The 26323-nt window shown below is 39.7% G+C and overlaps 1 protein-coding gene across 3 annotated transcripts in view; it reads right to left on the bottom strand.

Annotated features, from left to right (window-relative positions):
• Positions 1–26323, bottom strand: part of UNC79 (unc-79 homolog (C. elegans)) — a 275479-nt gene that overhangs the window by 53698 nt on the left and 195458 nt on the right. For 2 of the 3 annotated variants that reach the window (XM_018066543.1, XM_018066542.1), the window contains 6 exons: positions 21001–21108; positions 17429–17545; positions 14732–14815; positions 10210–10312; positions 7560–7700; positions 3232–3270 (listed from right to left, as the gene is read on the bottom strand). In XM_018066543.1, coding sequence (XP_017922032.1) covers positions 3232–3270; positions 7560–7700; positions 10210–10312; positions 14732–14815; positions 17429–17545; positions 21001–21108 — 592 coding nt within the window. The remainder of the gene's footprint in view (positions 1–3231; positions 3271–7559; positions 7701–10209; positions 10313–14731; positions 14816–17428; positions 17546–21000; positions 21109–26323) is intronic. The other variant, XM_018066544.1, reaches the window with a different exon arrangement.

Here is a 26323-nt window from a genome sequence, read left to right as displayed (position 1 = left end):
ACCACCTCTGCATGTCAAAACAGGGAGCCAAGAGATGATTATGTACCCTTTTCCTTTAGACCAAAGTATTAGAAAAGGGACTTCCCCAAAAGTCCAGGAGTTAAGACTCTGCTCTTCCACTGCAGGGAGCACGGATTCAACCCCTGGCCAGGGAATTAAGATTTCACATGCTGCACATGTTAATTGCTTGGTCATGTCCAACTCTTTGCGATCCCATGGACTGTAGCCCACCAGATTCCTCTGTCCATAGGATTCTCCAGGCAAAAATACTGGAGTGGGTAGCCATTTCCTTCTCCAAGGGATCTTCCTGACCCAGGAATCGAACCCCTGTCTCCTGCATTGCAGGCAGATTCTTTACTGTCTGAGCCACTGGGGAAGCCCCACATGCTGCATGGTGTGGCCAAAAACAAATAAATAAATGAGATTAAAACATTAAAAATCTCACGAAGTATCAGAACAGACATTCCCAGAGGTGATTCTGGCTGAGTGGTTGAAAGGAAGAAAGCGAAATCAAAGAGCCCAGACAGATAACTCATAAAAAGTCCCTCTTACCTAAACTGTTCTTTCTGCCTGTCTACCCTGATATGCTAGTTCAAACTTATAGGTCAAAAATATTCTTCGGGAAGAAATGCCACCAAGTTTTCACAAACCCTTTCAAAAATTAGAGGAGGGAACCCTTCCCAGTTTATTTTATGAGGCTAGCAAAGCCCTAAAGCTAAAATCACATAAAGCATTACAAACAAAACAAAATAAAACAGAACAAAAACCAAGAAGGAACATAAAAGAAATAAAAAGAAAAAGGACAAACCGATAGTCTTCATGGACATTGAATCCAACTGTACATACATAAGAAGAATGATTGACCACGACCAAATAATTTATCCCAAGAATATAAGAATGACTTGATATTCAAAACTCAATGAATGGAACTTAATACCTTAAAGAAAAAAGTGCAAAACGCATACCATTATTTAAGTGCCTTTGGCAAAATTCAACCCGAATTCATGATAAAAAAAATTATCGGAAAACTAGAAATAGAAGGAACATCCTGTTTGGGTAAGGGCACTTATGAAAACCTACAGTGAACATACTTAACGGTGAGATAACAAATGTTTTTCTCGTCAGATTAGGAACAAGGCAAGGATGCTCAATCACATCTTTATTATTGTACTGGAGGTCCTAGTCATTGCAATAGGATAACGAAAAAAGGTATAAAAAATCAGAAAGGGGTAAAACTGTCACTATTTACAGATGACATGATTTTCTATTTACAAGTATGTTTACATTTCAAGGACTCTAAAAAGCAGCTATTACAACTAAGTTAATTTAGTTTATTACAGCACAGTGTTAAAAAAAATAGTACATTTGTATATCAGCAGCAGAAAGTAAGAAAATGAAAAAAATTTTTAATTCTGTTTACATTGACTTTAAAAAACAAAGTTCCTGGTAGTAAATTTAACAGAAGTTATGCAAGATCTCTACAGTGAAAGCCACAAAACACTGCTGAGAGAAACAAAGACAAAATGAAAGCATACATTATGGTTATGAATTAAAAGACAACATTTTTATAGGGTCATTTATCCTCAGATTGACTTATACTTTGAATACAGTCCTAGCAGGCTTTTTCTCCCCAGATTGAAAAGCTAATTCTAAAATTTATATGGAAACATAAGGAATCTAGAATATCCAAACTAATCTTCTTGAAAAGGACGACCAAATTTGGAAGATTCATACTATCTGACTTCACGACTTACTCTACAGCTACAGTAACCAACACAGTGTGGTGGCAGCGTAATGTACGGATCAGTGAAAAAGACCAAGAACCTGGACATTTTGCTGTTGTTTAGTTGCTCAGTCGTGTCCAGCTCTTTGCAACCCCATGGACTGTAGCTTGCCACATTCCTCTGTCCATGGGATTCTCTGGGCAAGAATACTGGAGTGGGGTTGCCAATGCCGACTCCAGGGGATCTTCCCAACCCAGGGATCAAAAATGCGTCCCCTGAACAGCCTGCATTGGCAGCTAGATTCTTTACCACCGAGCTACCTGGGAAGCCCTTGGGTTACATGGGTGTATGCATGTGCTGCTTCCTCCACCAGGAACGTTCTTTCTATAAGTTGCTGTGTGGAGCACTCTCCTGCTATCTTATTTCTTTAAATATCATTTGCTCAAAAAAGCTACTGTATCTAAAATACCACCTCCACCCCTCTCTATCTCCTGGGCTTTCTTGATTATTTTCATAGAATTTAGTACTGAATGATATTAAATTATCAGTTTTCTTGTGTGTTAATTAGCTCATTGTCTGCCTCCTCAACTAGAATCTAAGTTTCACGAGAGCCAGGATTTGCTCTTTTGTTCACTAGGGCATCCTCAGTTGCTAGCAGTCACTCCATAAACAGTTGCTGAATAGGTAGCACTAGTGGTAAAGAATCTGGGCTCTGCTGGTAGCTCAGCTGGTAAAGAATCCACCTGCAATGCAGGAGACCCCAGTTCGATCCCTGGGCCAGGAAGATCTGCTGGAGAAGGGAGAGGCTGCCGACTCCAGTATTCTGGCCTGAAGAATTCCATGGACTATATGGTCTGTGGAGTCTCAAAGAGCTGGACATGACTGAGTAACTTTCACTTTCACATCACTTTTAGTGGCAAAGAACCTGCCTGCCAATTCAGGAGACGTGATATAAAGGAAGCAGGTTTGATCCCTGAGTGGGAAGATCCCCTGGAGGAGGGCATGGCAACTCACTCCAGTATTCTTGCCTGGAGAATCCCATGGACACAGGAGCCTGGTGGGCTACCTCATGGTTATAGGGTTGCAAACAGTCGGACACGACTGAAGCAACTTAGCATGCATGCACACAGACACAGACAAGTCTTAATATTCTTTCTGTTCACAGCATTTAGCAGTTTACAATCATAAACTCATGCAAATATTGAATTCATGTTTGCTTCCCAGATAGACTTTAAGCCCCTCAAAGGCAGGCATCATGTCAGTTTTGCCCCCAGTGGAAACCTAAGTATCTAGCAGGCTGCCTGATATGGAGTGGACTCTAAGTATTTGTTGACTAAAATGAGTGAATAAATGAAGGTGTGAATGCAAAATGAACGTGTGCTCTCTGGAGCTGCAGCTGAACACTAACAATATTCATCTCGTGGTAAACACACTTGTGTTTTAGAAATGGATGAACATGCACAAGGGACAAAAAGAAAGTGAGCTTTGACCCATTTAAGGAGCTTACCTTTCTGCTTGATTAGAAAAAGTCATGCTGGAGGCCAGTCTAGGAAATAGAGTAAACAGAGTCACATGAGTGTCATGCTTTCATGATAAAATGCAAGAGCACTGTATGCCCCACTGCAGCTCCCATTTAGATGGGGGCATGTAAACCCACTGACAATTCCCTTGAGCAGGGACAGAAGACCCATTCAGGGGTCAGTCTCCAGGTTCAACTTAATCCAGTTTCTGAACTCTGCTTTCTACATCAAATCAGATATTTCCATGGTGAGGCATACAGTTGAGTTAGTTGACTATCACCCAGCCAATCTATAGGCATGTCCTTTGCAACCAAATCTAACAGATGTCAGAACAGTATTTGACCTAGTCCACCCCTATACTGAAAGTGAAAGCTGCTCAGTTGTGCCCCACTCTTTGTGACCCCATGGATTATACAGTCCATGGAATTCTCCAGGCCAGAATACTGGAGTGGGTAGCCTTTCCCTTCCCCAGGGGATCTTCCCAACCCAGGGATTGAACCCAGGTCTCCCACGTCACAGGCAAATTCTTTACCTGCTGAGCCACAAGGAAAGCACAAGAATACTGGAATGCGTAGCCTATCCTTTTGGCAGTGGATCTTCCCGACCCACAAATCGAACTGGGGTCTCCTGCATTGCAGGTGGACTCTTTACCAACTGGGATATGATGGAAGCCCTATCCCCATTTTAACTTGACTCAAAATTCATTTCTTTGTATAACTGATTCACTTTGCTGTACAGCAGAAGCTAACTTAACATTGTAAAGAAACTATTCTCTAATAAAAATTAATTTTAAAAATTCATTGCTTTGTATCCAGCTTCTGAAACCTAACCACAAATAAGCCACAAACTGTAAAAATCTCTAGAAGATAGGGAAATGTGTAATAAAGGAATTTGTCAGCTAACTGTTAAGTTGAAAAGACATCTTGGGAAGAGAAATTTTTTAGGTTAAGTAATCAATATGCTAAGTTGCTTCAGTCGTGTCTGACTCTTCGTGACCCTATAGACTACAGCCTGCCTCTGTCCGTGGGATTCTCCAGTCAAGAAAATTGGAGTCGGTGGCCATGCCCTCCACCAGGGGGTCTTCCCCACCCAGGGATCAAACCGGAGTCTTTCATGTCTCCGTATTAGCAGGTGGGTTCTTTACCACTAGCACCACCTGGGAAGTCTCAATTATATGGTTCTATATAAATGGAAATACTCTAGACGTATAGAAAGAAAAAGAGTATACTATATTGATGGGTTTAGTAAAACGTGTCTTGATCAGTAAGATATTGAATAAACAAACATGGAGAATGCTAAAATTTTATTTATTTAAGACCATAACAGTGACTCGAATTCAGACTGCATTTGGAAAAGAACAGAGGGTCCAGTACCAGTAACACCAGACACCATTCCCAGTTGGCTCTTCCACACTAATGACACTACAGTGACTAGGTAGGCACTGGCAAATGAAATAAATAGTAAAGAAGGGTGCAGTCAATGTGATCTTGAAGGCTGCATCTAGAAAAAGGGGTGAGTAGATTAAGAGGGATCCAAGTAGAGAGCAAAAAAATGAAATCATATAGAAAGTCTTGTGCGATAAACGAACGTGCTGAACATACACACTCTTAGAACATGCTGGAAATAGTTCCTGTGGGACTAAAATAAACAAATCAAGTGATCATAAATCCACATTACCTCATTCGGAATTGAGGCATGCTAGGAAACCCTAAACCAGGTGACTACTCAATCTGCTTTATCAGTAGTTCTAGCTGCTAAGAATTACGGCAGCTTGCTTTAACGCTCTCTCTGTCTCTTGCTTGTCTGTCCAAAAGAGGTAGAGATTAACTTTTTTTGTTTCGGCTGGGGGTGTCTTTGGCCGTGCCTTGAAGCATGTGGGATCTTAGTTCCCTGAACAGTGATGGAAGGCACGCCCCTTGCAGTGAAGTGGATGATTAACCACTGGACCACCGTTTGTGCACTTAAGCATCTAAAAATATATCTGCACTGTTTTCTTTTCTTCAAAGTTTGTGTGTTTCCATCCTAACAGTTGGCAACGCTTGAACATGGTTTATTCTCTCTTAATGTTAAAACAAACGAAAACAAAATAAAAACCCCCTCTATGTATCTATTATAATAGCAGATCAGCTATTTCAAGGAGATAGTAGAAGACCAGAGCAATAATTCTATCTGTTCTAAAACTGAAAAGTATTAATAATAAGAATTATGACCTCACATTAATAAAAACTTTCAGTTTCACAAGTCTTACTCATAGCTGGTATAACATTTATTCCATGTTTATTATGATTAGGTTAAAATTAAGGGCTTAAATGAAATAATTTATCTTTTCTTATCTCTCTGTGTTCATCACTTACTTTACACATTGGCTACTTCTAAGTATTAGAGGTGGAATAGTTACACCATCTCTGATTATATACACTTAAGGTATTCCCTGGTAGCTTAGCTAGTAAAGAATCTGCTGGAATGCAGGAGACCCTGGTTTGATTCCTGGGTTGGGAAGATCCCCTGGAGAAGGGATAGGCTAGCCACTCCAGTATTCTTGGGCTTCCCTGGTGGCTCATGGTTCAGTTCCTGGGCTGGGAAGGTTCCCTGGAGGAGGGCATGGCAACCCACTCCACTATTCTTGCCTAGAGAATCCCCATGGCAGAGGAGCCTGTTGGGTTACAGTCCATGGGGTCGCAAAGAGCTGGACACAACTGAGTGACTAAGCACAGCACAAGATATACACATCTAAGGGGATTTTAATGCTTCCCTGTTTGTCTTTAACTTGAAATCATCTCTTTTTTTCATTAAAAAGATTAAATTTTAGCTCCATTAATATTTATTCCCTTTCCTCCATCAAATACCAGGAATTTGAGGCTTCCCTTGTGGTCCAGTAGTTGAGAGTCTGCCTTGCAATGCAGGAGACATGGGTTCAGTTCCTGGTCCGGGAATATAACCACCTGCCATGGGGCAACTCCACCCATGTCCCACAACTACTGAGCCTCTGCCCTAGAGTCTGTGCTCTGCAACCAGAGACGCCACCACAATGAGAAGCCCTCACGCTGCAACCAGAGAAAGCCCGCGTGCAGCAACAAAGACACAGACATTTTTAAAAGCTTTTATTTAAAAAAAATACCAGGAATCTGTAGAATCCAGTTTTTTCTCCAACCTCCTTCATAGAGACTTTTCGCTAGGAAATCATTTCCACCCTGAACTCCCGTAGCGCTCAGCACACACACTCAGCACAGCTCTTACTGATGCTCCATCTCTTATGGCTACTCAGCTTTCCCACACATGACGGTCCTCTTCAACAACTAAGCCACAAAGCACTTACAGGCAAGAGTTAGGCAGGTGCAATGCCTGCAGCCTAAAGACCCAGCTCTCTGCTAGCACAGACTGGACACAATACTCATTTGTTGGTATTGTTTAGTCACTACGTCATGTCTGACTCTTTTTGACCCCATGGACTATAGCCCAAAAGGCTTCTCTGTCCATGGGATCTTCCAGGCAAGAATACTGGAGTGGGTTACCATTTCCTTTTCCAGAGGCTCTTCCAACCCAGGGATTGAACCCATGACTCCTGCCACATCTCCTGCATTGCAGGCAGATGTTTCTACTGCTGAACTACCACGGAAGCCCCAGTACATTCATGTGGAATCTAATGCAGTCCTCTCCTGTACGTTGTGTATGCTGGAACTACAATTTGTTACTGAATTTGAACTCTACTTCCATGAAATAGAGCACTTTTCTTCTAATGTCCTATGTACTAAATGGAATTTTCTTTATATGAAAATTCTCTGAGTAGCTGAGTCTTAATCAGTCAGGCTGAAGGCTCTATTCCCCAAATGTGTGCCTCCTTCCTTCTTCTGAATCAGAAGTATAAAACTGCTATATTTTCATTTATCTCTTCATATGGCAGTGCCCCAAGTTGCATAATGAAGTGAGCCACTCCCAGATTACAAAGTGCCTAGAGAATCCATCTTAAAATAGACAAAGAGAGATAATAATATCTAAAAGTTACAAAGTGTTTAGTGTGAGGAATTCACAGTTCTGAGTGCTGTGACACACACTGGCTCACATAGTAAGAGGGAACAATGAACCAGCAGGGTCTTACTGCAGTTTTCTCTAGCTCCACTCTGATACTGTGACTTGCGACCCTACATGGCTGTAGAATTCAACCAAAAATTTGGTCCCTTCAGTTTGTGAAATTAGTCTGAGTTGATCCCACAGATATTAAGCATCTGTAAGGTTACAAAATGTTTCACCTTGAACTGATGGTTAATAGACTGAGTAAGGCTCCTTTCTACCAATCAAAACAGAAGCTGACATTCACCTTCCCACAGACTGCATGATGTCCAGCAACAAGGGGGCTGCCAAGTCTGGGCTTAAGTGGATGAACGTGGAGAGGACCACAATGGCCAGCCCCAGGGTTTCCTCATCGTACTCTTCCAGAATGGCCCCACAGTCATGGCATCTGCAAAGAAAACGGAGGAATGCTTTCTGTGAGAGCTGACAATGGTTTCAAGATATAAGTGCATATAGCCTTTTTTTTTTTTTTTTTGGTGAGAGTTGGAAAAATCCCCAAAAGGAGGTCTATGGTCCCTTTTTAATAATAAATAGGACAGTTGAACACTAGTCTCACCTTAGACACAGAAGTAGCACACACAGAAGAGACCTTGAAGCTTCCTCTGATCACTGAAAATGGTCTTTCAACTCATTGCTATCTGGTCTACACAAGCATTATTGATCCCTTTTACAAGAATCACCAACTGGACTAATAATTTGAGGTTTCTGGTTGAGGGATTTTATGTATGTAAAATTATTGCCAGGGATAATCAATAAACAGATTTTTTTTCATTGGTTGAAATTAAAAGTGAAAAATGTCTAGACACAAATGGAAGCCTTCCTAAACTTTCAGATCTAAAAATGTCCTATTTGTGAGTGAAAGAATAGTTAATAGAACTCTATAGAAAACCTCACTCAGATCAGTTTTATGAACTCACCACCTACTGAGTATAGTCTATAAAAACATAATGGCCCTTGCTCTTAAGGAACTTCCAACTTGTTGCTCTTCACAGTATCTAAGGTAGGTTCAGTTAATTTCATCCCAATGAAAGCAGAGCTCTCTCTTTCAGCTGTGGCTGGGCAGCTTTATAACGTGAAGGGAAGTCTACTAAGAAAAAGCAAACGGAGCCGAACTATGATTGCTACTGCGACTTTCTATCTGAAAACTTTCCAAAATATGTGTGTGTGCATGTGTGTGTGTAATATATATATATCATTCCTTACAAACTGACTTTTTTAAAATACAAAGTTCACTTTTGTAACTAAAAAATAGATACCAGATTGGCCCAAAAGTCTGTTCGTGTTTTTCCATAAGCTGTTATGGAACCCAATGAATCGAGTTCCCCCAATAAAGGCAACCGGGAAGACAATTAGGAAAGATTGAGTCTTGGAGGAGGACACAAAAACGAGGAAATTATACCAAAGAAGGAGCTAAGAAGAGCCCTCCACAAGCAAGTAGGTGCTCCCCATGTGGACATTCTAGGGCAGCTGCTCGAGATAGGCCCTTCCCTTCTACAGTAATGATAGCCAGCTATGACCAGCTGCAAGGATCCTCACGCCACCCCCTCCAACCTCACCTTCCTCCCCCTTTTTTTTTTAATCAGTGTAATTGTTTATTGCTAATAAAAATAATGTTGATATCATTGGTTTAAAGAATGCTTTCCAGTGGTCTACTCATACCATTCTTCAAGATTTCCAAATCAGTCTGCTAGCTCTTTTAAAAAGCGTTTTGATAATAGCTGAAGTAGTTAATATTCATTGGGTTTTTACAGTGAGCTTTTACAATGTGCCAACTGGTGCTATAAACTCTTCTTGCTGTTTTTTTTTTAGTAGCTCTGTCATATACTACTCTTTTGCAATACCATGGACCATAGCCCATCAGGCTTCTTTGTCCATGGGACTTCCCAGATGAGAATACTGGAGTGGGTTGCCATTTCCTTCTCCAGTGATCTTGCTCAATGGTAAAACCTTCCTCCCTTTTTATCACAAACTTACTCATTTGTCACTTGGCTCACCTTTACCAGGAAGCCTCCTCAGCCCAAGAGAGATCTCTGCAAGCTTGAAATCCTACAAGTCTTATTCTTTATCATACTTACTGAACATTCATGTGCCAGGCAATGTACAGGGAGCTCAACTACAAAATACAGAGGAAGGAGTCCAAGTCGCTAAGGAGCTTACAATCTACTACAAAACATGTGTGTACAAACAACTAAACAATTAAAATACAGTGTGCCCAGTGGTAGAATAGAGAGATGTATCAAATCCTACGGAAACTTGGAGGATGGCATGATGCATTCTGCCTTGTGAAACAGAGAAACTTTGCCTTAAGCTGGATTTTGAGGTATGAGCAGGAGTTCACCAGGCAGAGAAAGTACAGAGAGAAGGGCACCTATGAATTTGTGGAGGAGAGAAAGAGTTCCTGGTGAGGACTGGTTAAGTCCATACATTCACAACCTGAAGGGCCTTTTATAATAAGCTAAAGCATTTGGATTTTGTAAGAAATCTGGGGATACTGAAGGCAGACAAACAAGAGGCAACATAGCCAATCTGAGAGTCAGAGAATGGATCTCGCCAGCAGGATGGGAAAAAGAATCAAGCCTCAAACTTAGTCCCACCCTAACAATTTAGAATCTCTGATTGGGGGATTTTATTGGTGTGAAGTTGTTGCTAGGAATAATCAGTAAGTGGACATCATTTGCATAAATCCAAATGGAAAAAAAAAAAGAAAAACGCTTTGGCATAAACAAAAGCTGCTCATACAATACTGCATTTCTAAAATAACAACACTCACGGCTACAGCCATTTGAAGAACAAATTATGACTTAAAAGCATAGCATGCTCCTCTGATACTTTCTCACACCCGTGGAGAGCCAACTCTCAAATTCTGTAAACAGTGAAGAAAATAACTGTGAGTTTACTTGTCTGTCATCACCGTCGGCTGTTCGTCTGTGAATTCTTCAGGCGCAGGCACAAACATACTCACGATGCTGGGTGCTGACAGCAGGCTGGATTTTGTGGCCCCTGGATAAACAGTAAAGACAACTGGTGAATAAATGCATGTTGCTCAGAGCCTGGAAAAGCACAATTCTCCTCTTAGAAATCCTGCCAAGATTCCCTTCACAGGATGTAACAGGCACAGCCCAATTTCATTGTGAAAAACCATCAAGAGTGAAACACATTCAAGAAAGACTGTGAATTGTTTTGGCTTATATCATTTTGGAGAAGGAAATGGCAACCCACTCTAGTATTCTTGCCTAGAGAATCCCAGGGATGGGGGAGCCTGGTGGGCTGCCATCTATGGGGTCGCACAGAGTCAGACACAACTGAAGCGACTTAGCAGTCAGCATATCATTTTAAGGGTTTTCCAGGTGGAGCTAGTGGTAAAGAATCTGCCTGCCAACGCAAGGGCATACGAGACGTGGGTTTGATCTCTGGGGCAGGAAGATCCCCTGGAGGAGGAAATGGCAATCCACTCCAGTATTTTTTCCTGGAGAATCCATGGACAGAGGAGCCTGGTGTGCTGCAGTCCATGGGGTCGTTAAGGGTCGGACACGATTGAGCAACTGAACAACAACAGCAAATGATTCAGAGAATTGTTATCTGAAGGAAGCAACATGAAAATTTTTGGAAACTTCACCAAGTGGGCAAGGTGCTTCAACCTGAGGGAGAAAAAAATAATATCAAAGCCTTTGCAGAGTCAAGATGCTTCACACAGACTCCCTCGTCTGATCAAAGGCTACAAAATCTGTTCATAAGGAGATCTTCGGACCCCAGTGGCAGAGGAAGTTATCTGAAAATATCCTTATGTCACTTCCGAAGATCCAAAATGGAATCTGAATTTTGCTACTGTATTTATCAGCTCTCTCTGATCTAACAGACTGTCCTAAGTGTACCCAATTGTATCACTAACAAAGGTCTTCAGTTTTTTCATAAGGATGATGCTTTGAATGAAAGCAACATAGTTATTACTAGCAAAAGTATAAACTGATTAATAATAGAAAAGGCAAGAACTGGGCCAAGATAAAAGAAGATGTGATTGATTATTAAAACAGTTAGGTAAATAGAATGAAGTTGCTTCAAGAAACCAAAACACAGAAGGTTCAAATCCACTACTTCACATTTCCTGCACACTGACACTCCATATCTACCGGGTGCCAAAATGTCTGTGCTAAAAGTGGGAAAACTCAGCCCACAAGATACATGGTGATATACATGCAGTCTTACTAGAAATGTAAGAAATTGATTTAAAAAAAGAAAAAACAACTCTGAGTCAAGGGTTTCAAAAGATTCTTGCCAATTGCTATTACTTACACAGAAATCACAATGCAAGTCAAAAAAAAAAAAAAAAGACAGGGAAGCAAAGTCATTTGGGAGGTTTCAAATCAATCATTACCCAATACAAATGCCAAGGAACAGGTATTTTTGACAGTAGCATCGTGAATTTATTTTTCCATATGTCAACACAGAATGTACAATGCAATATTTATGACAGTCATTTATAAAAGCAGATAGGTTATGAGATATTGGCCCCTATATAGCAACATTAGCTGAATCACTGGATTTCTAAATACTGTTTGTGGTAAGGCAGCAAACAGTAATATTTGCAGATGGGCAGTGCAAAAAGGAAACCACTGAGCTCAGCTTCCTTTTGTTATAACCAAGTCACAACAAAGTCTGCATTATTAGAGGGAGTTCCATTATCCCTAGTTGTTAGCAACACTTCTGATACTACCAGTACTGTTCATCTACTGAATATCCAAAGTGTGCTCTACATGGAATTCGGGAACAGACATAGAAGGCTGTTAGAAACTTGAATGAAGAGGGAACCTCCTACTATATATCTGCAGGACATGTATTAAAAATGCATTCCAACATACACTAGGTGCAGACAAGCACCATTGGGTTCTACTTATATAAGATACCTAGAATAGTCAAGTTCATAGAGTCAGAAAGTACATTAGTAAATGCCAGGGGCCCGGGGTGGGGGTAGAGGCATGGAGAGTTAGTGTTTAATGGGGACAGAGTCTCATTTCAGGAGATGAATGATGCTGAGGGGTGCACGACAATGTGAATGTATGCAGTGCCGCTGAACTGTGCAGGTAAATATGGTGAAGATAGTATGTTTTATATTATGTGACTTTTACCATAATAAAGAAAACATTTTAAAAAGACCTCAAAAAAAGAGAGAGAGAGAGAAAGAAGACCTCCTCCAAAGCCTAGGTTCAAAGTTGGACATTTTGACAAAAGTCCCTTTGGGAGTCTTAGAGAAAGTATAAAGGTGTTGGTGTGTCTCTAAGCGTTCATGCACACCTCAGTCCCCTAGTTATCAGTGAATTTTTCAGTTCACCAAGAAACAGACTTTCTGTCTTTGTTCTCATTACCTCATTCCACTTTTGCTTCTACTGACTGTGTCCCTAGGTCATGACCAAGCACCAGAGTTTGTTTAACATCCCTGGCTTCTGCTCATAAAAGCTTTCCCTTTTCTCCACATCCCCTCCAGCATTTATCGTTTGTAGATTTTTTCGACGATGGCCATTCTGACTGGTGTGAGGCAATACTTCATTGTAGTTTTGATTTGCATTTTTCTAATAATTAGTGACATGGAGCATCTTTTTACGTGCTTATTGGCCAGCTGGATGTCATCTTTGGAGAAATGTCTGTTTAGGTCTTCTGCCCATTTTTGGATCAGATTATTTCTGATATTGACCTGCATGAGCTGTGTATATATATTAGAGATTAATCCTTTGTCAATTGCTTCATTTGCAATTTTTTTCCCATTATGGAAAACAGTATGGAGATTCCTTTAAAAAAAAAAAAACAGGAATAAATCTACCATATGACCCAGCAATCCCACTACTGGGCATATCCCCTAAGAAAATCACAATTCTAAAAGACACCTGTACCCCAGTGTTCACTGCAGCAACATTTACAATAGCCAGGACATGGAAGCAGCCTAGATGCCCACTGACAGATGAATGGTAAAGCAGATGTGACCCATATATACTATGGAATATTACTCAGCCATAAAAGAGGACGGATCTGAGTCAGTTGTAGTGAGGAGGATGAACCTAGAGCCTCTTATACAGAGTGAAGTAAGTCAGAAAGAGAAAAACAGGCATCATACACAAACGCATATATATGGGATCTAGAAAAATGGTACCGGTGAACCTGGCAGGGAACAGACTTGCAGACACAGGAGGGGAAGGCGAGGGCGGGATGAACTGAGAAAGTGGCATTGCCATGTACACACTCTCACGTGTAAACAGATGGCTATTGCTGTATAATACAGGGAGCCTAGCCTGGTGCTCTGTGATGACCTAGAGGGGTGGAATGAGGGGAGGGGAGGGGAGGGAGACCCAAGAAGAAGGGGATATATAGATTCATGTTGTTGTATGGCAGAAACCAACACAACATGGTAAAGCAATTTTCCACCAATTAAAAAAATAAATTTTTTTAAGGTTTCCCTAGGCCCATGAATGAGAAGTCTCATCTCATTGGATACAAGGGATACAACTGCTACTCACTGCCAAATAAATCTTATCCAAAGCTGGAGTTAAGTCTCCTCATCCCTTCCTAAGGAGAATCAGAAGTGACATGGTCCAAAGCAATAGGTCTGCTTGATTTATGGGACTAATTAAGACATGTGGTCATAATTCTTTTTTGCTTTCTGGTTTTCACCAATGATAGGTTAACCTGCCTTCTAAATTTAAAGAAAAAAAGAGAAAAAGTAACAATTAACTGGACATAAGATGAATTTTAAAAATACATATTCTGGACTTTCCTGGCGATCTAGTAGTTAAGATGCCATGCTTCCAATACAGAGAGTACAGGCTTGATCCCTAGTCAAGGAATTAAGATCCCACATGCCTCACAGCATGGCCAAAAAAATTTTTTTTAATATTCTGATTATCTTAGCATAGATTTATTCTCAGCTTGCTCCTCCAATAAGCATAAAGTCTAGTGTTCATTTTGCTCGGTTTCAGATGGCTGAAAAGAAGCTGTCCATCTATGATCTCAATAATCTAGAAGGAACATAGATAAGATGAACATGCTCAGAGAAGTAGATACATGGATACTATGGAAAACTAATATGTATTAGGAGGAACGCCAAAGGACCCAGAGCTGCGTGGTCTAGAAAAAACTGAGGCAATAAGCAACTGGTGGCTTTCTTCAAATGTCTAAAAAGTTAAATGAGAAAGTCTAGACTTGCTTTGTGTGGCCCCAAGGTTTAAAACTACACTATCAAGAAGAGATTTTTGTCAGTCATGTTCAAAGATGGGATGTCATACACTCACTCTTAAGTCGTGGAAGAGTTTGAGCAAAGGTTGAGTCCTCTTCATGGAGCTGCTGAAGAGGAGATTTCAGCCCCTTCTGGGTGACTAGATGACTGACATATATAGTCCCTTTCACTCTTATAGTCAGATTTGTGACACAGCTCACCTCTCATTCTCAACGGCTGTCCCTCCAGGTCAGGATTTAGGCACACTGGCACATTACATTGGCGTTTCCCGGGCTGTATCTGTTCTGTGGATAAATAGAACATTTCAGTCTTCAATGTGGTCAACTACACACAATTCACAATACAGTGAATTTAACCAATAATCTCTTGGGGCCTCTTTGGTGATTGATAATGTTGCTTATTAACATTTACAGGAAACACTCTAGATTTTAGCATAGGGTTGCTTGGACTTTCCCTATAAACCTGCCATTCAGGTGCAAGAAATGCAGCTGAAAGCAGCAGAGCATCTGAAACCATCCCCCGCAAAGTCCAGATTCTCTCATCTCCACTCCCAAAAAGCTCAAGTCCCATATCTCTTGATATGAAATGAAAAAAAATGACAGGCCAATGTCACAGCCATGAAAAAAATGTTTTATGCAAATCAATAAAAACATAAGTAATCATTTGCAGCAATGACCAGATAGATCATCCAGGAAACATGTGGAACTGGTAGCAAGGAAATGAGAGGCAGCTGACTGAGGGCTGAGGAATAGGAATAAGGGGACAGGGGCAGATGGAGGAGCAGCACTCCAGGAACACCTGTTTCAGGTGAAAGATGAGGCAAAGAAGCAAGCCATCAGATGGGCACGGGTGGAGAAGTGGCACGGACTCTGTGAATGAGCAGGTGCATGCTGCCGTAAGTTGATCATGACCCAGGCTTTAGGCTGCCTTTCTCAGTGTGTCTGCAGGACCAGATGTCTTCTTCTGGAGACTAGCAAGCCACTGAATCAACATGACACTGTATGTGGTATACAGTGACATGCCACCTAACATGGAACTCCACACTCATTGACTCTCCTCTGGTCTTGGATTTGGGGAGAACTTTTTATGATACTAATAAAAGCGAGAATATTGAGATGAAGCTCCAGGAGGACTTGGCGACTAGCGAATCAACTTGGAGGATGGAAAACAAGCCCAGGAAAACTCAGATGAAAGAAATTCATACAGCATGTCAATGGCAAGTATTAAATGAGAAATCAGAATGATATGAACAAGGCTGCAGTTTGGTTGGGAAGTGAAAAATTCAGTTAAATGGGTTATTTGGCATCATGTAGATTTTTTTTTCTAGATTAAAATTTGGAACAGAATTTGAGATCTATTTGCCTTTTTGTAACTCTACAGAATCAACCACTCAAGGCTGTAATTGTAGTCAGAATCTACAATGGTTAGCTTAGGCTGAGCTTGTTACAGAGAACAGTAATAGCATAATAAAAAAAATCTCCAGGGCCTCAGGTGCACCTAACAAAAGATGGGTGTTTAGTTATCAGAGAATGAACAGAATAAACATTTCCACTGTCAGCTCCTGACATAGCATCAGCTCAGTAAAAAGAGAAACAAGGTCCTCTCTGGTGTGAACAAAAAAAGCTTCACCCAAACCCAGTAAACTCTCAAAGCTGGTTATTCAGTGTCTTTCTCCTTATCTCCTTAACCCACTGGCTTTTGGTCATTTCATTATTCACTACCACTCATCACTAAAAGAAAGATAAAACACTATACTTTTCAAATGTTAAGAACCTTGGAAAGGCCAGGAGAATTGAAATTATCTGTTAAATATAAGATTGGGTATGGTGTGTAAGAGTTAGTAATCTAGATTAGTTCTCTCTCTCTTTTCTTTTTTTTAAAGAATAGTGGGGGAAAATAAGATGAAATCTCTATGTAGATATTATGGCTATGAGAAATTAACAGTATCTTAGTATTTTGGTCTTGTGGACATTGCAATTCTTGGTCATAAGGAAGGCTATTAAAATAATTTCACATAACTGTAGCCAGAAAGTACTAACCAAGATTTGAAAATAGTCCTATCCAAGTGTTGGCCCCCAGAGCATATCACACTAGTAAATCCTGATATTTTCATAGTGTATGCATCTTGTGGTAAGTTTTCACAAATATAATCTTGTAATCAAATGACCCATTTAATTAAAATAAGAAAAAAAGGAAAGGCACGCACTCAAAAGAGCAAAATTGCGGCAGTACTACTGGCTTGAGGAAGTAGTACGTGTGCAGAACGTGGTAACAAAGTTTAGAAAATGCAGGGTGATCATGTTTAAAATAGACACGTCATGGCAGTCAATTCTTACTTTAAAATTGAGGTTAGAGGCAGTTCCATCGTATGAGCATGAGGGTGTGCAGCTGCAACCTGGTGACCCTGCTAACTAAAACACAGAGCTCATATTCCCAGACCTACCCGCAGATCATGACGTCACCAAGCTGACATTGGTTATGACTGTTGTCATTACTATCAAAAAGTCCCTTATTTTTGATACATCATCACTTATAAAACAGAGAATATTGATAATCTGGTGTTTTGTTTTCTAATTTGCAACATGAAATCATAGTTCCATACCCTCCTTTATGCATTTACATCATTTAACCCCCAAAGAAATGGCCTAAAATTATCTGGAATCTGAGTCTCAGAGGAAAAAAAATAAAAGAGTTGGTCCAGCTTAGATGGAAGAACCTGTGGCTCTTAAACACTCAGCAAGTTTAAATAGACTTATTAATTACCTTAGGTTTAAAAAAAAATGTTTGAACCACAGAATACAAGAGAAAATCTATTCTTTCCCAAGGAAGCAGAGGGGACACAGAGAAAGTGGCATTCCCTAATCTGAGAGGTAAAACAAGAAGAAAGCTTGACCCACCAGTGTCCCAGTTGCTGATGTTATGGGGGGCGCTAGACTGATGTTCCAGCTGTCGCTTCATTAACTGGCTCATTGTCAGAGCTCCCAGGGATCCCCTTTTCATCTGCCTATACTGAGCTATATGGAGGAAATTAGGAGATGATTACTAAGGGGAATAAATTTGCACAGCACACAAAGGCTCTACACAGCCATACAGAATCTTAATTGAATCTTCATCTGCTATTTATAATCATTTAGTAAGTTGTATGCTTCTGTTCAGATGAAAAACTAAGGCACTATGCTACTCTTGGTGCCTTTCTTTACTCAATAAAGAAAGAAAGAGTGGCTAGGAGCACTCATCTGTAGCCTGTAAATATTTACCCCAGTTACAACAGTGTAATATTTTCATTTACTTCTTCATTTATATACTCTTTCTTATTCCCCAAAAGATTCAAGACAGATACTACTACTTCTGTAAATAATTTATAGCTTAACTTTCTTTAATGGAACTTGTGCACACACAGTTTCAGTCTTCTGATATCCCCCTGAGGTCCTGTGTGTGTGTGTGTGTGTGTGTGTGTGTGTGTGTGTGTATTTGTACATGTATATTTTGGAGTAGGATGACACATATCTACCCCAATTTTTAGAAAGAAATTGAAGCAAATGAAATTGTTACTTGGAACCAACAAGTTAATGAAGTGGTCATAAAATCAAAACATGTTGACTCCAAAATCAATGCTGTTTTCAATGTCTATATAAGCCTCTGCTTACTGTTTGAAAAATGTGAATCCAATAACATTCCACCAGCATAGTCTAGTACGCTTCTTTGTTTTAAATGAAATAGTGGTAACATTTTTATTTTGCAATTAGGCATTGACAGATATCCTATGATTGATATGTTAAGTATATTAAGCATTTTCTAACCAGAAAAACAGTGGAAAGCACTTCTGCCAATCGACTGCTGAGTGAGAAGGCAATTTGTCTCCTACCCTTCTTTTCCTCTTCAAGTGGTCCCACCAATACCTGTCAGCAACCCAGTGAGAAAGGAAGGGTATATCTGACAGGCCTTTTCTACATGATCCCAAACAACTAGATATTTGAGAATGTGGGGTTATTTACTTTCTTATAAGGACAATTTCAGAAACCGAAGCTCTAAAATATATACGGTCTAGAAGAGGATGGTAGAAACCAAGAAGTCTGTATGGCCCTTAGAAAGCCTTACATATTATATACAGGTTTCACAGTCATAGTACCAAGACACTTGGTGTGATGTGAACTCAACTATGACGTTATTTTTAATGTAATTAGCATGCTGCTTCATTAATGGTGGTTATGGCATGTTTAGCTACAAAATAATCAGCTGATAAACTGAGCAAAAGAGAGAGGTGTGATGGGAATTCTTGTGTCTTGGACTCCATGTTAACTGAATTCATGGAAATGACTACGCAAATATGAAAAATCTGATTCTTGCGGTTGACTGGAAAATTTTACAGCTTCACGATTCACTTGAAAGTGCAGCTTTGGGTAAAATTCAAAGGCAGCAATCTTTCAGAAAATTTAACAAATTTCATGTAAAATTCAAAAGTAGAAATCTTTGAGAAGATTTACCAAATTTAAAAATTAGCATCTATCAGACAAAATCAAAGAAAGATTAAAAACCTCTAGTGATAGAACAATTTCTCCAATTATCAGTTGTTTTTAAAGACAGAAGAATTCCCTGAGAGTAAAAACTCTTAATGTTTAGCACAGTGTGTAAAGCACCTGGCATTGTCCTCTAAGAACACACCATCAAAAGCTGGTGTGTACCCAATACATGCTTTTAATGGAGAGGAAGACAAAAGTGGAAATCTAATGATGCATTATGCTAAATCTCAAAGGGCTAGATTCAATCATGATTTTGGGTCATGATTTATTTGACACATTTATTTTGTGATACATTTAGCTAGCACTGAAGTCAAACTGAGTTAGTCATCCTGACTCAATCATACTCAACTTAGAATTCTAACTACGTAATTCACTACCTCTTTATAGATGACTCTTGCAAATTAGGAAGAGAAGATACATGTTCATGATTTTAGTATGTGGACTTAAAAATGGGCATTTTATCATGCTTTAAAACAGATTTTTTTGTGATAAATAAGAACAATTAGGTTCAGAATGAGCCATTTGTCTTTGCTATCAAAAGGGAAAATAAATGTTACTTGGAAACACTTCCTTAGAATTTCTATAATCTCTATTATAACTGAATTTAAATTATTCTAAGGCAGTTGTGGTGATGGTTTAGTTGCCAAGTTGTGTCCAACTCTTTACGACCCCATGGACTGTAGCCCGCCAGGCTCCTCTGTCCATGGGATTTCCCACACAAGAATACTGGAGTGGGTTGCCATTTCCTTCTCCAGGGGATCTTCCCGACCCAGGAAAAAACAGGTCTCCTGCATTGCAGACGGATTCTTTACCAACTAAGCCATCAGGGAAGCTCTAAGCTGTGTTCCATACTAAAAAATACCATGAAATTGAAAAATCAAACAGACCTAGCATCAATTCCTATCTCTATCACTTAATAGCTGTGCATATTTAGACAAATCACTTAGCCTCTCTGAACCTCTGTTTCCTATTCTATAAAACTGGGTCAATACTATCTGTCATACAGTACCAAAGGGAGGACTTAATAGACTAACAATGTGTATAAACCATTCAGCACAGTGCCTGGAACATGGTAATTGGTAGCAATTGCTACTATTTATGTCTGTAAATGCTTGAAGAACAAGTTATATCTTATTTATTCACCTTTGATCACCAGTGCCAAGCATCATGCCTGGCACTCAGCAAACTCTTGACAAATAGTTGCTGAATGAATGAACACATGAATAAATGAATGATGAAGATGATGTTGTTCCATACTACCAGTCCAACATTTAAGTTAAGATCTTCATCTGGTTTTCAAGATCATCTTTATTTCAAAAGATGGTCAAATGAAAACTCACTAGCCTTGAGGCAGCATCCACATGGAACACAAAATACACCAGCACATGTGACAAGGGTCTGTGGAAATTACAGGTCTGTTTGTGTCTTTGTATCTCTGAGAATGTCTCATGCTAAAATCTCTTAATTGACTCCACTGAGCCAGGTGGACACCCTTATTTTCAAACTTCAGTAGAATGCAAGCTCCTCATGGGGAGAGTCTAGGACCCAACAACACAGGGCAGTTTCAAAATAGTTGCCTCCTATAGATCCAGTAAAGTTTCATGCCAATTTAATTTTCTGATCCTAGAGGGCTATGTTCAGAAATAACTGGAATCGTGATATATCTGATACATTTATTTGATGACAACTTAGAGAAAATTTTTGTCCATAACAAATTAGGATTCTTGGCCTATCATTGACCATACTGATTTATCAAACACTTGAGATGCTGACAAAAGTGGGCCTCTATCTCATAGTCTCTGAGAACACACAAGATAGCATTACCTAGGAAGCTAACACAAACGTTAAAGAAAAAAAAACAATACCAAGACTGTGAAACTGAAAACAAGGCGGCAGATCATGTTCTACAATCGATGGACAGGCGAAACGATCATCAAAGGAAATCTTACTTGATATGGAGGAATGGCTGCTCGTCTCTGGCACACCTGCTTCCAGCGTAGGGGCAGACGAGGATTCTCGTGGCATTTCCAAAGTTGAAAGTCCTTTAGTAGCAGGATCTACCAACAAAAATATCATTTAGGATTCAGGACACTGATTAAAAGCAAGTTGGGGAACCTTTTCCATACATTCTCCCGCTCTTGCTCAATACTCCCATTGAAATCATTACACACTTTCTGACCCTACTAACGATTTTACTGGAACCTCATACACACTGGCTTCAAAGTTCCACGGAGAGTTGCTTCCACGTTACACTCTGCATGTGTCAATATGCCTCTCAGAGATTAACAACAGCACTGTTACAAAGCTAGGGCTTGGCACGCTCACATCACATATTCCTGCACCTTTCAAGAACTGGATTTCTTTTCATACAAATCCCAAAGACACTTACAGGTAATCTACATGTTTCATGCTACCACTTCACCTTTGTCTGGCAGTTTCCTACTTATCACTTACATCTCAATTTGTACAGATAATTCCTCCTCCAAAAGGGCAACCAGGATCCTCAACCCCACACTCAAACAAAAAACTGGATCATGTGACCCTCTTATGTAATCCCAGAGTACCCTGTCCTAACCTTTACCAAAATTAACACACTAAAATGCAAGTGTCTATTTACCTGTCCACAACCTCTGCTAAACCATAAGTAATTTAAGAACAGGGACTGTATCTAAGTCAGAATAATTACTTACTAGTAACTCAGATTTTCCTATTTTGTTAGAAAATAAAATTTTATTATATTCTATTTTATTAGTTGAGCAAGAAACAGACTGCATCATTTGTTTCTGCGGTTGACAAACGCATCTAACCTGAAATATTTTCTGCAAAATAATAGTCTTTTTCAGTATTGAGAAACAAGCTGCCCCACATTATTCTAGGTGAAGATGATTCTTTAAGTTTTTGAAAAGTTCAATAGTTTTTGACTGAAAACCCCTAAAATTCTTTATAAGCCTCCTTGCCATCTTAAGCAATACTCTCTATATATTGAACTCAATGAGCAGTCTGGAATTACCACTAGGGTTTCCATGATTACAACATGTCCACCCTAAAAGACCTCAAATTCATAAGCTTCATGACAAGTGTCTCCTCCTCTGCAATTTATTATCAATTGTTTGTTCTTGCCCCAGAGCAAGTCACCATACATTCATACACACATACAATGTAAGCATGCAGACGCTGTTCGATTGGGTGATTATTAAACTGTCGGAAATGAAAGTAAAATGCATCCTAGGTGGGGGCTGAGGAGAAAAGCTTTTAAGCATTGATTTGGGAACCTCTACTTTTCGTTCTCAGAGGTCTTTCTGAATAGATATGATTGTCAGATAAGAAATTTCTTCATAACAAAAAAGTATAATTGTTACAATGTTTCCCAAACTCTCCTAATAAAGTATAAAACTACTACTCATTTTAAATTCCTTAGTCATTAAGATATTGAAGATTAGGTTATGGTGTTTCTCCTAGGTATTCTCCACAAACCACTAGTTAAAAACAAGCACAATTACCTCTCTTATTATTATTTGTCTCGGTTTTATATTTGCTGCTACCATGCCATAAATAATAAGAGTAAGAGTAGCTTCCCAGGTGGCACAGGGGTAAAGAACCTGCCTGCTGATGCAGAAGACACAAGAGATACGGGTTCAATCCCTGGGTCAGGAAGATCCCCTGGAGAAGGAAATGGCAACCCACTCAAGTATTCTTGCCTGGAAAATTCCATGCACAGAGGAGCCTGGCAGGCTACCGTCCATGGGGTCACAAAGATTTGGACACAATTGAGCACACACACACACACACACACACACACACACAGCATAATAATCTTACCAGTGATGCAGAATGAGAAAGCTTAAAGGCAAGAATTCTTTGATATATTGTTGAGACTTTTAGAGTTTGGATATGCTTATTAAAATCATTGGTATCTTTAATTTCAAAGAAGTGTCATTACTGTAAGACAGTTATTAATAATCTTTAGTATACAAAGATTCTTTGAGCCAGGAAATTTTTGCTCAGTCTTAAATCATTATGGGACTGACCAAAAGTCAGTCCTCTTAAGGCTTTTATGAAGCCTTCCATCTACATATAATTTGACAACAAAAATTTGAATAGAGCTATACACTTAGCTGAAAATTTTTCCATTCAATTTTTCATACTGATGTGAATAAAATATCATATTATTGATTGATTCATTCATCAAATATTTGCCAGCACTCTACTAGGCACTTGGGATATAATCAAAGAACAAACCATAGAAAATTCCTTGCCTTTGGAACTTTCATTTTAGTGGGGAAAACAGACAATAATTAACACATATAAGAGTAAATAAATTATTGTATGTTAGGAGAGTAAGTCTTTGTAGAAGAGAAAGTGATTCTAAGATGTCAGGTAGGGATGATAGGGCAGGTCGAGGCCTCATTGGTAATCTGATGTTTGATCAGAGAATTAAGCACAATGAGAGAAAGAGCCAGGCAGTCTCAGATATCTAGGGAAGACAGTTTCAGGCTAAGGGATCAGCCAGTGTACAAGCCTCAAGATAGGAAAATAAAAGGAACGTTCAATAAATGGCAGGAGCCACTGGGGCTGGATAGAAGAAATATGGAGAGAATCATGCAAAAAATGAAGTCAGAGAACTAATTAATTGAAAAATGAAGTCAGAGAATTAATGAGAATTAGGACACACAAGATTCCAGCCATTTAAAGGACTTGAATTTCTACTATGATAGAAATGAGAGCCAATGCAGGATTTTAAGCAGAGTAAAGGTAAAAATTTTACTTTTTACTCTGTAAAAACAGAGTAAAAACATGAGGTTTCATGATTTTAAGGATCACTGTGGTTGCTGTGTTGAGAAGATATGAAGGCAATAAGAGAAGAAGGCAGGAGCCCAGTTAGGAAGCTATAGCAGTTGATCCTAAGAGATGTTAATGGCTCAGACCAAGGTGGAAGCAGGGGAGACAGTGAGAAAGGGCCAGATTCTGGGTAGATTTTACAAGGTAGATTAAGGAGGCCAGATAAGAGAGGATACCCAGTTAGAATTTAGTTTTAGATAAACAGCAGATCAGCTTTTGAGTATGAGTGTGTCTCCTGCAATATTTGGCAGATACGGCCCCAATTCTTTACTTCTCTCTGAGTGAATGACCTCTGCCCTGTAACTTAGAAGTTCCTCCCATTGAAGAGGCAGAATATACTTCTCCTCTTGACTTTGGTCCATCCAGGTGATTTTCTTTGACGCATGGAATGTGCGCAGGGATAATACAACCAAAGGTTTAGAGAGCTTTTATGCAATTGGGCTTGCTCTCAAGCCTCTTCCATTACCATAAGAAAAATATTTCCAGCCTTCAAAGGTCCCAGGAGGAGGCTGGCCACCCAGTCCAGCTTAGGTTAGCTGATCCACAGATACTCAATAGCCCTTGAATTGAAGAAATCCTTATTGTTAAATGTTGCTGGTATCTGTATGATTATTTGTTATACAGCATTATTGCAGCAGCAGGTACCTAATGGAATTGCCTCAGCATACAGAAAATATGGAAAACCATTAGACTAGATGAGATTGCCACCACTAGATGAGATCACCAATACCAGTGTAGACAGAACTGAGAAAAGAACCAAGGACAAAGATCCTAGGCGATTCCCTCATTAGGGTGATAAGGAGGAATTGAAAAACCAGATTGAGAAGGAATGACCACTGAATATGTAGAAAACCAAGAGTATGTGTATCCAAAAGCCAAGTGAAATGAGAGTGAGAAACTCTGTGAACTACTGAGTCAGAAGTTAATATCTAAGAACTGACCACTGGATTTAGCAGTGGAGGCCACAGTGACCTTGACAAGTGACATTTGGCTGAACTCTGGAAGCTTCATAGGAATTAAACTGGAGATAGTGATACTATAGATAACTCCTTTAAAAGTATTGCTAAAACCTAGAGGGTATTATGGGACTTCCCTGGGGGCTCAGATGGTAAAGGGTCTGCCTGCAATGCAGGAGACTGGGGTTCAATCCCTGGGTGGGGAAGATCCCCTGGAGAAATAAATGGCAACCCACTGCAGTATTCTTGCCTGAAGAATTCCATGGACAGAGGAGCCTGGAGGGCTACAGTCCATGGGGTTGCAAAGAGTCGGACACGACTGAGCAACTTTCACTCACACTGACTCAGAGAGTATTATGCTAAGTGAAGTAAACCAGACAGAGAAAAACAAATACTATATGATTTCACCTATATGTGGATTCCTAAAAACAAAACAAATGAACAAATAAGACAGAAACAGGTTCACAGATACAGGGAACAAACGGGTGGTTGCCAGAGAGGAGGGGGATGGAGGTATGGGCAAAATAAGTAAAGAGGATTAAGAGGCACAGACTTCAGTGATAAAATGAGTCACAGGATTATATACAGAATAGGGAATATAGTCAACAATATTGTTTTACTGTAAATGGTGACAGACGGTAACTAAACTTATCATGGTGATCATTTTGTAAAGTACTATATAAATGTCAAATTGCTATGTTGTACACCTGAAATTAATATAATATTGTGGATCAATTTTACTTTAGTAGAAAAAGGGGGGAAAGTTTTGCTAAAAATGAGGAAGCAAAATGAAATAACAATTGGGAGAATTGGGATCAGGAGTTTTTATTAAGAGAGATACATGAGATAGAGGATGTTTGTAATTCTCAAGTCAAATGTATCTTAGAAAAAACTAAGGGAAGAGCAACAGGGGAGAATTTCCAGGCCTACATTCTTGAGTAAGTAAGAGAGATGGAATTGTGTCCACATGCGGAAAGGCTGACTTCAGACCAAAACACAGTTCACCTATAGCTAGGAAGGCCAGGTGTTTGAGTGCAGACGACAGAAGGGAAGCAGATAATGGCGGAGGAAGATGTGGAAATCTCTCCTGATTAGGTCAAATAGGAAGAGACATCGAAAGCTTGAAAGGAAAAGTAGCTATGAAATAGTCACGAGGATGGAAACGTAAATGGACGAGGGATATATGGTGCGAATGCTGAGTAGCTTGAAGGACCTAGTTGATGCTTGTAGTCATGAATTTAAAATGAGATCAGTCAATACTGTTACATGTTTTTCTCCAGTCACACTCATCTGACAGGTACAGGTGCTGGTAGATGGAAAGACAGATTTGACAAGGGTTGTGTTTAGCCAAGTAAGTCTGAAAAAAGCAAAGGTCAGGGATGATAGAGGCAGGGAGGGATTATAATAATCAACTCGAGAAGAAAAGATATGAAGTAGGGGAAGGATAGTGAAAGGCAACAGGATCGATACAGTGCTA

Source organism: Capra hircus, chromosome 21 (genome assembly GCF_001704415.2).
Source record: "Capra hircus breed San Clemente chromosome 21, ASM170441v1, whole genome shotgun sequence".
In the NCBI taxonomy this organism is placed as follows: Eukaryota; Metazoa; Chordata; class Mammalia; order Artiodactyla; family Bovidae; genus Capra; species Capra hircus.
The sequence above is the reverse complement of the archived record's forward strand: the minus strand, read 5'-3'. Positions and strand labels throughout refer to the sequence as shown.